The 18032-nt window shown below is 36.4% G+C and overlaps 1 protein-coding gene across 4 annotated transcripts in view; it reads left to right on the top strand.

The window, feature by feature from the left end:
- Positions 1 to 1538: 1538 nt before the first annotated feature.
- Positions 1539 to 18032, top strand: part of LOC110378514 (anoctamin-4) — a 39237-nt gene continuing 22743 nt past the window's right edge. For 2 of the 4 annotated variants that reach the window (XM_064042675.1, XM_064042677.1), the window contains exons 1-3: positions 1539 to 1813; positions 16679 to 16965; positions 17494 to 17624. In XM_064042675.1, coding sequence (XP_063898745.1) covers positions 16689 to 16965; positions 17494 to 17624 — 408 coding nt within the window. In that variant the 5' untranslated portion in view covers positions 1539 to 1813; positions 16679 to 16688. The remainder of the gene's footprint in view (positions 1814 to 16678; positions 16966 to 17493; positions 17625 to 18032) is intronic. The other 2 variants (XM_064042678.1, XM_064042676.1) reach the window with 2 other exon arrangements.

An 18032-nucleotide genomic window follows, 5' to 3' on the forward strand; every position in this document is an offset into this window, starting at 1 on the left:
CATTTAGGTCAAATCCGTACGTTGGACATGACCGAAAAGATCAGTTATGAGTGAACTATCGAGGCGTTACGATTCTTTGAGACTTCTGTTAACGATTTTTGTTATTACAAAGTCAAAGTCAATCTGTGATCATAGGTTACAAGGTGTTAATACATAATATTAAAGTTCAATATGCCCTGCTCGTAGAGCGTACATATATAATTAGTACCTAAAACTAGGTAAAATTTTCTCGTGACCAAAAGGCTGGCTATTACCTCGGACAAAGGATCAGCATGGCCATCCAACGAGGTAATGCTGCCAGCCTCTTGGGTACGCTCACAGTTGACAGCGATGAGGATGAATTTTTTGACGCTTTTTAGATATAGTGTTTTTTTTTATTGTTTTACTAGGATATTTTTTTGTGTTGTAAATATTGTATGATTAAATAAAAAGTCCGCCCAAAAAAAAGGTAAAATCTATACCTATATACATAAAAAAATGTTCAGGCCCAAAAAAGGCGTATAAGGGCGGAGACAGTAACGTTCCTCGTCCCCGCTCCCCCGCATGTTGTCGCGCTACTTTCTTAGGAGATTTTCCGTTATGACATCTCCGCTAGTCATTTTGTTCTCAATGCATACAGATTTCTACAACAGCTCTGAAGAGTGTAGTCTGTAGTTTTACCGACAGTTTGAATGAATAAACGTCAGTTTGATACTGAAAAAAAGTGATACGTTCCAAATTGGTGTGCGTTTGAGAATGTTGGGCTGTCAGTTGCGTGTTTATTCGACTTTTGTATTATTATGTACCTATTTGTATATTGTGGCCAGCTGTGTGCAGTGCAAAACCAAGATTTTTTTTCAAAAAGGCGGTGTATAACTTGCTGTAAAACCAGAAGTTTCGAAAAAAATCTCTTTTGAAGTACTCAATATCGACATTTCAGCAGTCATCATCATCATCATCTCAGCCATACGACGTCCACTGCTGAACATAGGCCTCCCCCTTTGATCTCCAGTGATCTTTTCAGCAGTGTTCGTGCAAAATTTCACGCTTGAAGTACCAGTAGTTTCAGCTTATCGTTGATAGTCAGTAAGCAAGTCAGATTTGCTTTACCCATACTCTAAAAGTAGGTGTAAAATTTAACGAGTGGGAATGTGCAGTATAAGTAGTAATGATAAATGGAGCATGAAAAATCTTACGTGACCAGTTAATTTTCCGTGAATCTGTGCCGTCTGTTTTCCATGAAAATAATAATACTGTTTTGAAATGTTTAGGTAATATGTATTTGCTATCGATTTATTGAGTAGTAGTTGTATATTTAAAAAAATACAAACAGAACATGATTACATAGTGACAGTTATACTTACGAAAGTAAACGATACATTGAAATATTTTTCTGTTAGTTTTAATGCTCAAATAAAACCAAAATTGTTAGCTGACATTCATAAAAATATTCATTAGACATTCATAAAGCGGAACTTATACAAAGATAAATAACGGATATAAGAGAATATAACTCATAATTAAATACACTTTCATGCTGCCAAACCAAACAAAAATATCGGAAAATCTATCGATAGTTTTCCCGCCGTCACCTCACTACACATCACCTTGTCATTCAAGCGGCCATCTTGGATAGTTTATTTGAAAATCGAACGCCGGCGGAAGCGCGCTACTGTCATGGCGCGAGAGATCTCGTAATAAAAAAACATTTTACTTACTTATAAATATAAAATTCCTATTAAATGGTTTAAGTGTATTTATAAAATATGATTTGTTGGTCAAATATTTATAAGTGGTGCTGTGTGGTGTTTTAAATGGACTAAAAACAAATTAGGTAAGTTTTTTTTTTTTAATCGTAATTTTGAGAAAATTGCAGAAGTTATGAGAGCAAAAATTCTTATCGCTGGTTCATGTAAGATTGTTTACATAAGAAAGAATTTGTCACACTTCTAAAAGTGATTCAGTTTTTATACAAAAATCATTCATATTTCCCTTTCTTATAGTTTATTTTAAATCGTGATAAACCATTTCATATTATAAAGAATAATCATCTATTTGTTTGTTTGTTTGTAACCTGAAGGTTCCGAAACCGGTTTGAAAAATCCTTTCACAGTTTGAACGCTACTTTAATCCTGAGTAACATAGGCTATATTTTATCCCGGTACTTGCAGTAGTTCCCACGGGACGCGGGTGAAAACCCGGGAAAACAACTAGTTTTGTAAAAAAATCTATTAATATTATAAAATGGAAATATTTGTATTTTTCTGAGTGTATGTACGTTTTTAATAAATAAACTCAGAAATGCTCAACCAATTTCAAATAAATATTTCACTGTTTTAAAGCTACACTATTCCCGAGTAACATAGGCTATATCCCGGTTAGGTCAGTAGTTTCCACGAGACATGAGTGAAATCATGATTTATATAAACTTAAGTGATTCTAATTAAAATCATATAAACTAAAGTAAGTAGTAAGTGGTTTTAATTAAGATCTACCTAAGTAAAAATCACAAAAACCAGCATTTTATCAGTTTACAAAAATGACCGTGAAAATAAATAGTGAGTAACGATCTTGAATTATAATGCATTTGATCTGGCATTAGTAATATAATTCCAATGATTTTTCCGGTTTTTATTTAATTATGCCAATATATGATGACACACATATTTACAAAACATGTGTCTCCCGCGGTTTCACTTGCGTAACTTTCCAACAGTGGAATAGTTTTCCAAATCGGCTTAGCAGTTTCGGAGCCTTTTGAATACAAACAAATTAACAAAAAACGTCTTTATTTTATTAGTATAGGGTACCCTTTTCGCGCAGTTTCACCCGTTTCCCGTACCTATAAGGGGATGAAATATAGCCTATGTTACTCGGGAAGAGTGTAGCTTTTCAACAGTGAAAGAATTTTTCAAATCGTTTCAGTAGCTTCGGGCACCCACGTCCCAGGGAACTTCCTTCCGTATCCGGATAAAAAGTAGGCTATGTCCTTTCTCAGGGTCTAGACTATCGCACCATTTACATATATCAGTTCAGTAGTTCTGGCGCGACAAACATACAGAGTTATTTTCGCATTTACAAGATTATTAAGAATTTATCTGATAATAATCAGAGGTTGAGAAGGTGAAATGTTAATTATAACATACAATAAACATAAATCTATGTTTAAACAAACTCATAAACTTTCTCGTTTATATTATTAGTATGATAAATAATAATTAGCTACAGAAATACTCCATACCTATAAACACCTATTTAACCGACTTCAAAAGGTAAATAATGTAGCAAATTTTGAGCCACGCAAAACCGCAAAACTTGTATAATAAAATAAATCTCCTTTATTGTCTGCTAGCTTCCGGCCACGGCTTCGTCCGCGTCCTTTCCGAAGAGAACTCTTCAAAAGTCCGTGTAAAAACTATCCTATGTTCTTTCTCAAGGTCACCTCTATCTCTGTACCAAATGTTATTAAAATCATGTAGACGTGAAAGCATCACAGACAGACAGACAGACAGAGTTACTTTTGCATTTATAATATTAGTAGGGATAATTCAAGAAAATCATTGTTTCTTTTCTGCATTGTCGGTTAAAAATAAAAATCCTTAAATACTTGACCCCGTTATTAAGTATAGTTAAATTAGTCGATGTCGATGATGGATTCGATTCACGGATGGAGCAAATGTTTGGCATACCTTTTTTTTAACGTCGTCAAAAATCATCAAATGCCCCCTCCCGCTGTGGGTTAGCAGCGGTGAGGGAGTGTCAGACTCTTACTGACTAAAAACCGTCGTGTTCCGTCGTAGGCCTTTGATGTACCAGAGCCGCGGTAACTCTTTCGAACAATCCCGCAGCCCCGGCAGGCCTTGGCCCTGCTGGGCCCCTCTGGGGATGTTTGGCATACGATACGATACGATAAAATAATCTACATTAGAAAGCTGATGAGTTTCTTAAACGCGCTAATCTCAGTAACTACTTGATGACCGATTGTTATAGACTTCTATCCGGTTGCTCGAAGTCATTCCCACGGTAAGTGTGTAAGAGCGAGACCACTGACGGAAGCTAGTACATATACATTAATTCCTTTATTGATCAATATATCTGAAAGTGCATTGGAGAGCACGTTGCAGTCGGCCCTGCTTGTGATCTCTCTCCGGTGGTGTCGGATTGTCGTCCCATCGCGCTATGAGAGTAAAGTAATAGGGAGTGCACCTGTGTCCAAGCAAATGTGCGTGCACAATAATACGTCCTGCGCAGTTGGCTTATCTCCTTGAATGAGAACAGCTGCCGTAGCCGATAATCGGCTAGGAGGACATCATCGTATCTGAACTAATTTAACCGACTCTCCAGAAGGGTTATGCTTTTCTCAGTTGCGGTACTTTTTCAACAAAATTTTAGTCGGCCGATAGTTTGTTTGGGCTCATAAATCAGTATGAAGATGAATGGTAGTACGCACATTACAGGTACACAGATCAGGTATTTAGGCGGTATCAGAACGACTGAAAAACTTTGATTGGGTACTCTTATTCGTTATTTCATTTCTTTCATATAGTTATCGGCACGGATATTGAGCTCTCGGCGGAAGAGTGGGGATCGCTTTGCGCACCGTACACTTATGGCAATAAACCAATAAATCGCTTCTGCGCAGGTGAAGGTCAGGGCTCAATATCCGTGCCGATGATTATACTTACAAATTTTTCCTGTAAAATTCTTAAATGTAAAAACCCAAAAACAATTTTCTTTTACAATATCCTCTTTACATAAGTAGGTAATTATCTTGCGTATTTCTGTAACACCACCCACTGTAAGAAATATAGCTACTATTTATATCAGGGATCTTTCGACAAAAATATCTTAAATCTTAGTACTTACGATGAGAAGAATATTAGAGAATTTTGTTATGAGGAAACGATAAATAACGCTACGATATTAATGGTTATATCTTCACTGTTTGATAATATCCTACTATTATTTATATTATACTAGCTTCCGCCCGCAGCTTAGCCCGCGTCCAGTTCGGTTATATCGCGTTTCCAAGGGAACTCTTCAGAAGTCCGGGAATAAAAACTATCCTATGTTCTTTCTCAAGGTCAACTTTATCTCTGTACCTTTCATTAGAATCAGTTCAGTGGTGAAGGCGTAACAGACAGACAGACAGAGTTACTTTCACATTTATTATATTAGTAGGGATAATCTATGTGCTGAAAATAGCACTATTACTTATCTAAATGTTGTATATTCTAGCTAGAGTACTTCTTCCTATGTAGTTAAAGTTTCCTCGAAAAACCCGCAGGAAAAGCATGCTAAACCGCTTCAAAGAGCAGTATTATCTCAAAACGCTATAAAACAGCTGAGCAAAAAATAATTATACACAGGTAAATTAACTTATTACAAAGATTTTTTGTTCCCATCTTGTAGGTACATACTTATAGTTTTTGTGTCTCATCTATTACAAACTTACATACTAATATAATAAAGAGGAAATATGTTTTTGCTTGTTTGTACTCTAGAGGCTCCGAAACTATTGAAGCGATTTGAAAAATTCTATCACTGTTGGAAAGGTACACTCTTCCCGAGTAACATAGGCTATATTTTATCCCAGTACGGGCAGTAGTTTCCACGGAACAAGAGTGAAACCGCGGGAAATCGGCTAATGTATGTTTTTTTTGTTTAATTAGGTAGTTATTAACATAAATATACTGGTTTTTGTTACAAAAAGTTAAGTTCAAGGGCTAAAACAAGTAATTTATATATTTCCTTATAATAAGAAACTTATGGCTAAGTAACAACCGCATGGGTCGATCGATCATAAGGTTAAGCAACGCTTGGTGCGGTCGGTCCGTGGATGGATGACCATCATGTCATCACGAGTTCCTAGGCGTTTCGGAAGGCACGTTAAATTGGTGGGTGCCGGCAATCATTTGAACTTCTTTGGCAGTCGTTATGTGTAGTTAGAACACAGAAACAGTCAGTTTTACCAAGTTTTTTGTCAATAAATTTTACCAAGGATTATACCCCGGACAATACCCTATGGAATTTCATTGTTTTTGGGTTGTCCGGGTAACTGGGTTGAGGAGGTCAGATAGGCAATCGCTCCATGTGGCACACTGGTACTCAGCTGCATCCGATTAGACTGGAAGCCGACCTCAAACTTGAGTAAAGGCTGAGCAATTGTTTTAAAACCAAGATATTCGTTTGTTTATCTTCAAAATATTTGAATGTAATTCATTGTTTAGCCGTCAAACACATACATTTACAAAATACCAGTAAAAACGATTGACAATTGTGTTTCCAAACATAATGGGGATTCTTTTCAAATATTATGAAATACAAGAATGTTCGCAGACTCACTTACATACATGGGTAAACATACTTACGTCATATTGTAGCAAACTTGGGAAAAAGAGTCATTGTCATCTGCCGAGCCTTTTCCCAACTATGTTGGGGTCGGCTTCCAGTCTAACCGCATGCAGCTGTGAGCTGAGTACCAGTGTTTTACGAGGAGCGACTGCCTATCTGATCTCCTCAACCCAGTTACCCGGGCAATCGAATACCGATTGGTAACACTGGCTGTCAGACTTTTTGGGTTCTGACTACCCGTAACGACTGCCAAAGATGGTGGAAAATTATGAATTTCAACTTGGTTTAGTAATTAGAAAGTTTTTTATAGAAGTACTTGGAATTTTGATTCCTATATAAACTATACTACTAGGAACATAAGTGAAAACAGTATGCAAATCCGCTCTAAAATTTTTGTATTTTGGGGTAGAGGAGGTCAGATAGGCAGTTGATCCATGAAAAACATCGTTTCTCATGTATTACCGATTAATACTGTATGCCGACCGACGTATTTCAGTCATTAATTTCGGTAGTCGTTTTTAAATACGCTTTTGTTGACGTCGACTTGTATTGAACTGACTATGTAATAGAATCTGAGTTAGATAACTATTTAACAATCTAGAAATGATCGTAGCGTCAAGAAAATCGACAGCTGTATTTAGTTCTGATGGCAATACAACATGGTACTGTCAAACTGATCTGATGATGGAGCCGGAAGATATGAAATGGAACTTCATTGTAGAACATCGTATCGTAGCTCTTTTTGGTTATGTTAGAAAAATCTATCTGGACTTGTAAGAAAAGTCTAATAAACTTTGACCATGATTAAGTTGTATTTATAAAAGTATGGTTTCCTAGTGCTTTCTTTTAATTGACAGTTTAAAAAACACTAAAAACCATGCTTTCAATTAGAAAACCTATAAAAGTTACACAGACCATGAACACAAACAAATTAAAGCAGACAATTTGAGTGCATTAACGCATCAGCCGACAGATTATACGTACGAAGGTCATACGGCCCCATTTTATAATAATTCAACCAGAAATACTAGACCCTTAATTCTATAAGTTAACGCTATTTTTAACTGACTTTGTCTGATTAAAAAAAGACTTCTGAAAACAGAAAATAAAATGTCGTTGTTGAAGTCCATCTTTCTAGACAGTGATTGTATTTCAGTTGTTCAGATGTCTAGACTTCCTTGACAATCGTTACGGGTAGTCAGAAGCCAGTAAGGCTGACACCAGTCTAACCAGGGTATTGGGTTGCCCGGGTAACTGGGTTGAGGAGGTCAGATAGGGAAGTCGCTCCTTGTAAAGCACTGGTACTCAGCTGCATCCAGTTAGATTGGAAGCCGACTTAAACGTAGTCAGAAAAAAGGCTCGGGAGATGATGAGTACCTCCTACTTTGGAAATCGGTTAAGCATAACCTCCATACAAATACATATAACTACACATTTGTCTATACCTTCTTAAGCATATGTAATAGTAAAAACAGGCCGTTAAACCAGGGTTCAATTTAAACTGGATTATAAAGCCGATCAGTCACGCAAGCATAGTGGTTAAACTGTTTCTAACATACGTGAGAATACCTAGTTCTATTGTGAACGTAACTTGCTCTGTAATCGGTAGGGGGTAAGCAGAAATACTAATATCATCACCTATTAAGAATAATATCATAAAAAGTATGTGTGTTTCGGAAGGCACAATAAACTGTAGGTCCCGGCTGTCATTGAACATCTTTGGCAGTCGTTACGGATAGTCAGAAGCCAGTAGTCTTACAACCAGTCTTACCTATGGGTATTGGGTTGCTGGGGTAACTGGGTTGAAGAGGCTAGATAGGCAGTCGCTCCTTGAACATACTCAGCTGCATCCGACTACACTGGAAGCTGACCCCAACATAGTTGGGAAAAGGCTAGGCAGATGATGATGGTAGGTACAGTCCTCTAAATTTTTTTGTGGGAAATCATCAAATGACTGCTCCAGCTGTGGGTGCAGCGTGAGGGAGTACCACACTCTTACTTACTAAAACCCACCATGTTCCTTCTTAAGCCCTTTATGTAAAAGGGCCGCGGTAACTCGCGCAAACAATCCCGCAGCCCCGGCAGAGAAACATAAGACGACCACTGGCTGTCACACAAATCAATCAGAAAACAGACAAGTGTTAAATATAGGTATAAACAATAGCACTCTTTATTACGTACAGATGTTTTATGTTAACCAAAATAGAATCAGTTTTGTCTAACTAGTTTGTTTTTTGAAAATTAGAGGCGAACTTAGGTTGGCACTAGTCTTAGAAATCACTAACAAAATTGCTTATTGATTTCTCGAATATTAGACATTTAAATAAAACTTTTACGGATTTTATCGCGGTCACTGTTACAGCCTTTTTATCGTCCCACGGGTGGGCACAGGCCTCCTCTCACACGGAGAAGGATTGAGTTATATTAATAATATATTATTTAATCTCGACGTTTCGTATCTTTACAGCATCCATGGTCACGGGCAGTCTACCCGTAAACAAAATTGCTTCTTTTGTCAAACCATTGTAAGAAGTTCATTATCTCCCGAGTCCCGAGCCTTTTCCCAACTATGTTGGGGTCGGCTTCCAGTCTAAAAGGATGCAACTGAGTACCAGTGTTTTTGTGACCCAAGAGCAGACTCTTTTTCGCCCATCTTTTAAGCATTGCCATTCAACGTGGCAATGCAGCCAGCCTTTTGGGTACACTACCGGGTGACAGCGATGAGGACCAATTTTTCCACGCCCTTTATTAGTTTTAAGTTTCTTTTTATAAATATAGATGATCGTCATTTTATAATAACAATTACGTTTTATTCAAATACAAATCATGTACTTATTATAAAATAATGAGTACCTAATATTATAAAAGCTAAAGTAACTTTGTCCCTTGGAGTGAACCGATATAAGTAAATGAATTTTGGTACCTACACAAAACCTAAAATAGCTGAAAATAGTCTATTTACATACATTTTATCCGGCTGCGCGAAACCTAATGTAAAATTACATAGGTACACACAATAATTATTATTATAATGTTATTGTAATCGACAGCTCGTTAATAACTAGGTAAAGTTTGTACCTTTAACCCATATCAAAACATAATTATTTTCCTGTTAAAAGTACCCGTACAATGGAAACTTTAAGTCGGCCGATAATTTGTAGTAATGGAAGTGAGCACAAAACAACTCTTGATTCAACACTTTGATTGAATCACTAGGTACTAATATTATAAATGCGAAAGTAACTCTGTCTGTCTGTTACGCTTTCACGTCTAAACCACTGAATTGATTTTAATAAAATTTGGTACAGAGATAGAGTTGACCTTGAGAAAGAACATAGGATAGTTTTTATCCTGGACTTTTGAAGAGTTCTCTTGGAAACGCGATATAACCGAACCGCGAACGCGGGCGGAAGCTAGTAAATAAATAAATATCGCAACACCTTCATACATAGTCGGATAGCCCCATAGTACCTAAGCTATTTATAAGCTTGAGTCCTGTGTTATGGGTGCAAACACAACTGATAAACTATATATACTTTACCTAGTTCTATACCATATATAGGTATACCTACATTATAAATACATAGGTATTATAACACCCAGAACACGGCCAATAAGCATGCTCATCACACAAATGTTGATCATACCATACTTGTGTTTTTGGTTATGTCGGGTGTGTCTTACCTACCTAATCCATTCAGCGGTTTAGCCACAGGAGTCATTTTTTGTTTTCATAATTTACAACATCATGTGTAAAGCAGAGATAAAGTTAGGAGTATCGAATGTTTTGATCAGTTGACAGCCGTCAGTTTTGAAGGGAGAATTTCCGTAGTTTTCAATGACTGACGCTTATATGGTGTTCTAATTCTCGCACATTTTTATTCTATTTACTTAGTTTAAGAAATTAATTTATTTATGTATTTTTTTTTGTTTGTGCTAATCGACATATATTAACCAGCATATTAACGTATTTCATTTAATGTGATTTGGGATTGTGTGATAGTGGATATAGCTAGAAATAATAAATAGAAAAAGAAAACGTCCTGCGTCGTGTTTGTTTGCAAAAAAAATCGGTGTACAATTTTGGTAGAATCCATAAGAAAAATGCTATAAAAACTCTTGACCCAAGACCACGAGATACTTAATCTTATGTAAGCAAAGTCATTGACTGCAAATACGTAGTTTTATTTACTCAACAAATAAATATTGGTAATCGTGAAAATTCTATTTGCAATACAAAAGAATTCTTGGTACGTTTCATTTACCACTTTAATATTTGTATGAAAACTTTCGGACGGCACAATAAACTGTAGGTCCAGGCTATCATTTTCAGTCGTTACATTAGTCAGAAGCCAGAAAGACTGAAAACCAGTCTTACAAAGGGGTATAGGGTTGCCCGGGTAACTGGGTTGAGGAGGTCAGACAGGCAGTCGCTTCTTGTAAAACACTGGTACTCAGCTGCATCCAGTTAGACTGGAAGCCGACCCCAACATAGTTGGGAATAGGCTTGGGAAATGATGAGTACAGATAGATACCTAAGCTATAATGCTGCCGAAATTTTAATAAAATCCATTGGTTATACCAATTTTCACGTTTACTATAGTTATCGGCACGAATCTTGAGCTCTGACCTTCACCTGCGCAGAAGTGATTTATTAGCAAAGAACCAATCCCGAGTGACGGCTATGACGCGATGCACTGCAGGCCAATCACCGCTTTAGCCCGCCACCGCGCCTCACTTCATACCACAAAAGGGACCAAATAAATAGGCTAGTTTCCTAAAAAATAATAATTAGTCCGTCTTGTAGATTGTCCAAAATTAAGCGATACGTATTTTTTCTTTTTTAAATTGGATCAGAACTTGTTAAGATATAGCGTGTTAAAGTTGAGTGTGACGTCACAAGTTGCTACAATTTTCAGCACACTGTGACGTAAAAGGCCCCCACTCCTAATTTTTGAAGCGTATTATCTTTGTCATTTTATGTTTAATTAAAAAAAGAAAAAATACGTATCCAATATTTTTTGATTATCTAAAAAGCGGACTAAATATTATTTCATTATTTCGACCCTGGAAACTACCCTATTACTTCTGCGCAGGTGAAGGTCAGCGCTCAAGATTCGTGCCGATGATTTATACATAGTAAAGATTATATATTACGTAAATATCTACTTAAACAACATTAACTTGCTTTCCGTGTCTCGTCATGTAATTTGTATGAGAAATTGCCGTGACATCTTCATACTCATACATATTGAATGCATACCGCAAAATGATTTATTCAATAGTAGTAATCTCTTTAGTTATATGCTTAGAAAAAGTGGTTAAGTTCGAGCTGACTTTGCGTAGTGTATAGTTCCGTCTTTTGATTGTAAGAAATGTGTACATTATTCGTACAAATATTATCAAGCTTAAGAGTTTGTTATAATCATCGGCAAGGATATTGAGCCCTGACCTTCACCTGCGCAGAAGTGATTTATTGGTTTATTGCCATAAGTGTACAGTGCGCAAAGCGATCCCCACTCTTCCGCCGAGAGCTCATTATCCATGCCGATAACTATAGGACGCGCTAATCTTAGGAATTACTGGTGGTGTTTGAAAAATTCTTTCAGTGTCAAATAGCCCTTTATCGAGGAGGAAATATTTTACATATAGTTATATACCTAGTCCATGTTTCGAGGAATGTTATAGACTACATTTAATCTGGGTGCAAGGAGTAGTTTCCACTAGACGGGGGTGAATCCACACGTGAAAGCTAGTATGAAGACGTTTTCTAATAGATTGATTTTATCAAGATTTTTTTTCATGCCTCTAAAGTACTAGACAGTTAACTACTTAAGTAATATTTTTATTTCATGAATGGGCGAAATCACGACATTTTTTATATTTGATAAAATAAAGTGGTTTTCCACGATTATGTATTAAATTATCGAGTTAACTGTTTCTTTTCAGCAGTTTAAGCCGTAACAAACCAGATTAATAACCTATTATTTACTTGTATTTGTTATGTATCTCTGAGTATATAATATAATTTATACCCACCTTTGCTAAACTGGGGTAAATTGCTGGGTTACTATAAATGAATTACGTATTATATTTGTTCATAATTAATGATTAAGTATTTATTTAATAAACAACTCTAAAATTACTGGTCTTTCTTACACTGTAATGGATGCTTCTAAATGACAATATTTGATACTCGATATAAATAATTCATAACTTTAGTCCGACGTCTGCATAGAAACGTCCTTTCTCGTTAATCCTTGAAATATATTAATAATCTTTAGACAATCTTCCAATATTGCGAGTTTATTATCATGAAGCTCCACTAAAATTGCGGTTTCTCGTACATTTAAGAAATACTTGCACGCAATTGTTATAAAATAGACCAATGGAATGCTCTAGAATTACTGACTGACAGATACTACATGACTGATTTTTAGTTAGATAGAGATATATTTTACTTTTTCTACTTCATTTTTCTGCCCTGTTCCCAAGTTAAGTATTTCTTTTAACAATGAGGAGAAACGAAAATGAGTCTGCACTTCCCTCCTGAATGCTTTTTGGTTTGGAAACTCCCAAGTTATTTGGAGTAACAAACGTTTAAAATATAACAGATGATGATGTCCTCCTAGTCGATTGTAGGCCACGACGGCTGTTCTCTCTAAAAAGGTCAGTTCACTGCGCAGGACATATTATAGTGTACAAGCATTTGCTTGGACACAGGTGCACTCACTATTCCTTCACTCTCATAGCGCGATGGGACGACAATCCGACACCACCGGAGAGAGATCACAAGCAGGACCGACATTAACGTGCTCTCTGATACACGGAATTAAATAGAAGATAACTAAATATGTAATATCCAAGTCGCGTGTAAGTAGTTCTTTCTTTCTATGCAGTTTGTAATTAATACAAACGTGACATATGTCCAGTTTGTTATCACAAATAGATAAATCCTAAGCAATATTATAAATGCGAAAGTTTGTGTTGTAAATATCTATGTATATAACTATGTAAATAAATATGCTTTGAATAAAAAAAAAATGTTTAAAAAAAAGTAACTAAGTATGTTTAATGACTTCAGGCCCACATACCTATATTATGTAATTCAATAAATGTTCCTCCCTCGTCCCGAGGGAACTCTTTGCCGTATTCTAACTAAAATATAGCCGGTGGTATAACCACGGGGAAAATGTAGCTTTCCAACAGTCAAAGAATTTTCCGAGCCTATAGGGTAAAAACAAAAAACTGTTCACTTGCTGGCTTCTGACTACCCGTAACTATTGCCAAAGATGTACAAATGACAGCCGGGATCTACACTTAATCGTGCCCTCCGAAACACGGTCATTGGTGTCCAAGATATACTTATTTAGAAAGTACATACAAACTTAGAATAGTTGTTCATACTTGCCTGACCTAGAATATCAACCACACTCATACTTGAAAGTTTGATAATTTGAGGCTGCGGGATTACTCGAAAGAGTTACCGCGGCCATGGTACATAAAAGGCTTAAGAAGGAACATGATGAGTATTAGTCAGTAAGAGTCTGACACTCCCTCACACTGCAACCACAGCGGGAGTCATTTGATGATCCCTACTAATATTATAAATGTGAAAGTAACTCTGTCTGCCTGTTACGCGTCTAAACCACTGAACTGATTTTAATCAAATTTGGTACAGAGATAGAGTTGACCTTGAGGAAGAACATAGGATAGTTTTTATCCCGGACTTTTGAAGAATTCTCTTGGAAACGCGATATAACCGAACTCTACGCGGGCGGAAGCTAGTTTCCCATAAAAAGAAGAGGTTGCTTTTTTACCCACTTTACAATTCTATATAAGTGGTTAAATTTAAAAATACCCTTACTAAGAATTCTGCCTACCCCTTGACCGACTAGTACGAAAGCAAATAAAAAGACACGCGGTCGGTCACACGACTAAACTATGAATTATTGAAACTGTATCGATCGGGTGGTAACCTTTACTGGGAGTTAAACGGTCCGTAGATTGCCGTATGTCAAATGAGTGATGGTCGCTTTTATTTTCTATTTTTTTGTTTCACCGACTTTGAAAAAGGCTGTTTTTTTTTGGAGTTTGACCGACTTCAAAAAAGGTGGTTCTGAGTTTGGTGTGTATGTGTTTGTGCGTGGTTATCTCAAGTTTCGGTGAATTGATTTTGATGGGGTTTTCAGCACAGTAATTTTCAGGTAAGGAGAAGGATTTAGATAGTTCTACATATCCTTCCTAATCTTATTTAGATTTTAGATTATTTACAAAAATAATAAGAAAAAGGTAAAATAAAAACTATGCGTCAAAAAACTCATAGTTATGCTAACATAGCCAAAAATAAATAAAAACTTTTTATAAATACGACTTCAAAAAGCACTGAAAATAATATTTCTATAGCGGTTTAATGAAAATGAATAAAATTGTTATAATATTTTAGTACGTATTAATGTAAGTCAATTTATTTAATATCCAGCAATTTATCCTTTACCTAATATTTCAATATTGAAACTAATGTAACATATTACTTAGTACTTACATAATTCAATTCAGATTAATACCTAGGTAGATATTATTATATCTAAATTGAATTATGTAAGTAAGTACTAACAATTTATTTTTATTTAATAGTATTTCATTTTCAATTTTCAAATGTCTTTAGGTCCAAGTTTATCGACAGTACCTATAAACGTCAGTTTTCTTAGAACAATGTTCTACTATTTACCTACTTTGAAACATTAAGGTGAAAATTTAATTCATATCTTGGGTTTACTGTATAGGTATCTGCGTGAAGAATTTAATTTATATCGATAAAAATCATTACAAGACTTTTCTAACCAACACAACTATGATACGATGTTCCATCATTATGTTCCAATTCGTATATCCAGTGTAGATCAACAGTAGGTAGCATCCATCCTCGGAGCCTTTTTTCCAACTACGTTGGGGTCGGCTTCCAGTCTAACCGGATGTAGCTGAGTACCAGTGCTTTACAATTAGCGACTGCCCTATCTGACCCCCTCAATCCAGTTACCCGGGCAACCCATTACCCAATACCCCTTGCTTAGACTGGTGTCAGATTTACTAGCTTCTGACTACCCGTAACGACTGCCAAGGATGTTCAATGACAACCGGGACCTACAGTTTAACGTGCCATCCGAAACACAGCATTCCGTGTTAAAAAGTATGAGAAACCGTGGGACGAAACTAGTCCAATAAATCCAGTTATTTGAGATCCAAACATTTGTCATAATTTTACTGATTGTTTTGTTCATGATAAGAAAATAATGTCTATGTCTGAATCGTGACAATAATAAATTGTTATAGAAAGATAATAGGAATTAGGAAGGTCATAAATAAAACAAAAAAATAATGGTGTTATTACGAACTAGCTGTTTTCACGCAGGTTTATTCGCGTCCCGTGAGAACTACTGTCCGTACCGGGATAAAATATAGCCTATGTTACTCGGGAATAGTGTAGCTTCCCAACTATGAAATAATTTTTCAAATCAGTTCATTAGTTTCGGATTCTTTACGGCAAACAGACAAACATTTTAATATAGAAAAGTTAAACAAACGCTGAGTTAAATAAATGCCAAATACTATGCTTAAAACCTTATTAAAATCGGTTCTGCGAAACGAGAGATATGCGCGCAAACATAGGTACATGATACAAGTCAAGCTAAAAACCTTATTTTTCAAGTTGATTGAAAACAGACTAATCTTTAAAAATATAACAAGAACAATGGATTTGATTTACTTTTATTTATGATGTGTGATTCAATTCAAAAATCGATTTTCGTTATCGAATTTTCATCGTATTGATACTACTTCTTCCGATACACTATTTTCTTTTATAATGTAAAAGACAAATTGAAATACACTATGCATATCGTGTGAGCTGTAGATTTTCTAACCTAGCAAGCCCTAGTTTCAGTTTCAGTTTTATCAAACCCTCTTGATGGATTTTTCTACATCACACACTCAATATATGTTTACTGTTGGGAAGCTAGACTATCCTCGTAAAACATAGGCTATATTTTATCCCGATAAGTACGTGAAATATTTTCTGCTGGATCCGGGTGAAAACGTGAGGAACAGCTAGTCTATATGAATATAATAAAGAGGAAACATGTTTTGTGTATTTTTACCCTAACGGCTTCAAAACTACTGACCCGATTTGCTACACCCTTCTCAAGTAACATAGGCTGCATTTTATCCCGGTACTGACAGTAGTTCCCACGGTACGCGGGTAAACCGCGGGAAAACGGCTAGTGTGTAACAAATCCTCTTCTGTCCATTTAAAAATAAGTAACGACAACATTTTTTTACATTCCAGGAATCAAACCATGGATGATGGCCAATTCGAGGAACCACCGATTAAAAAAGTCACAAGCCTATTCGATTACCGTGCACCAAGAAGGTTGGACCATTTGGACCAACTTGGTGAAGATCTGAAAATCCTTGGCAAGAAAGTTGGCCAAAGGTTGGACCAGGTTGGGCCCAATCCTCTACTTGATACTATAAGTTATGAGAGCGAGAGGCTGAAAACTAGTCACAGTGAGAATTCTTCTAGACGGAATAGTGATGATGGTGGGAGAGCGAAGAGGGAGTCACTTAGAGGAGGTAAGTTCCTAAACTAACTGCTTGAGTTTTTAACTTAAATTGCTTGTAACAAGAGGTGCACCTATTTCCATGTGTACCTAATTCTGGTACCTGTATAAACTATACTAACTGTTCCCTGTAGTTTCACTCAAGTTCCGCTAGAACGACTTCGGTTTAGTGGTTTTGCCGTAAAAGGGCCACAGACAAAGTTACTTTAATTTAATTTAAATTATTCTATCCATTTAACCTCTTGAATGCCGCTAATTAGAGAACAATAGAAAATCCATTGTGTCTCGTGTAGATCTGCGCACAATATAAGGGGTTATACATAAGCTACGTTCCTCCAAGCTTCTTCCAGTGGTATCCTTAAGCCTACCTCGGTAAACATACCATCTTACATTCAGACACTTTTTCAAATCGGAAAAGTAACAAACTTTCAGCTTCCTAACATTTAGTAGGTACACTTGATCATGAACCATATTTTATCTTAAACCATCATATTATGCATCCTTAAACTTTTTTTCAACCCAACCTCTTCAAAAATTTCAGATGGGACCAGCTCAGAGCCGCCCACAGCCAACGTGACGAACTTCAACGCTTGGGGCGAGCTGAACAGCTCGACATCTACCACGAGGACCGAGCTGAGTCTCTCTGATGGAGGGGAGGATCAGGTATGTAAGGTAATGTATACTGTAAGCCAAACTTTGTGAGGGTAGTTTCGATCCCCACCACCGCCTATAAAAGCGAGCGCTCGCATACCCTGACCCTTCCTGATGACCCCATCACAGCGCTCTAAAAACTATATAGAGGTAAGTTCGTTGTGATCTGTCTTTTCTTTTAATATTTAACACTTCTGGCTCCAACAAATACAGGTCTTGGCAAGTTGTATAGAATATATAAATAGTAAAGTATATATAGAGAGGTATAGAAGAAAACATTATAGTAATTTGCCACCATTTTTGGTGAGAAATCATCAAATGACTCCTCCCGCTGTGGGTGCAGCGTGAGGGAGTGTCAGACTCTTACTGACTAAAACCCATCATGTTCCTCCTGAAACCCTTTATGACTGTGGTTAAGTTGGCTTCAGT

This window comes from Helicoverpa armigera, chromosome 29 (genome assembly GCF_030705265.1).
Source record: "Helicoverpa armigera isolate CAAS_96S chromosome 29, ASM3070526v1, whole genome shotgun sequence".
NCBI classification, from domain to species: Eukaryota; Metazoa; Arthropoda; class Insecta; order Lepidoptera; family Noctuidae; genus Helicoverpa; species Helicoverpa armigera.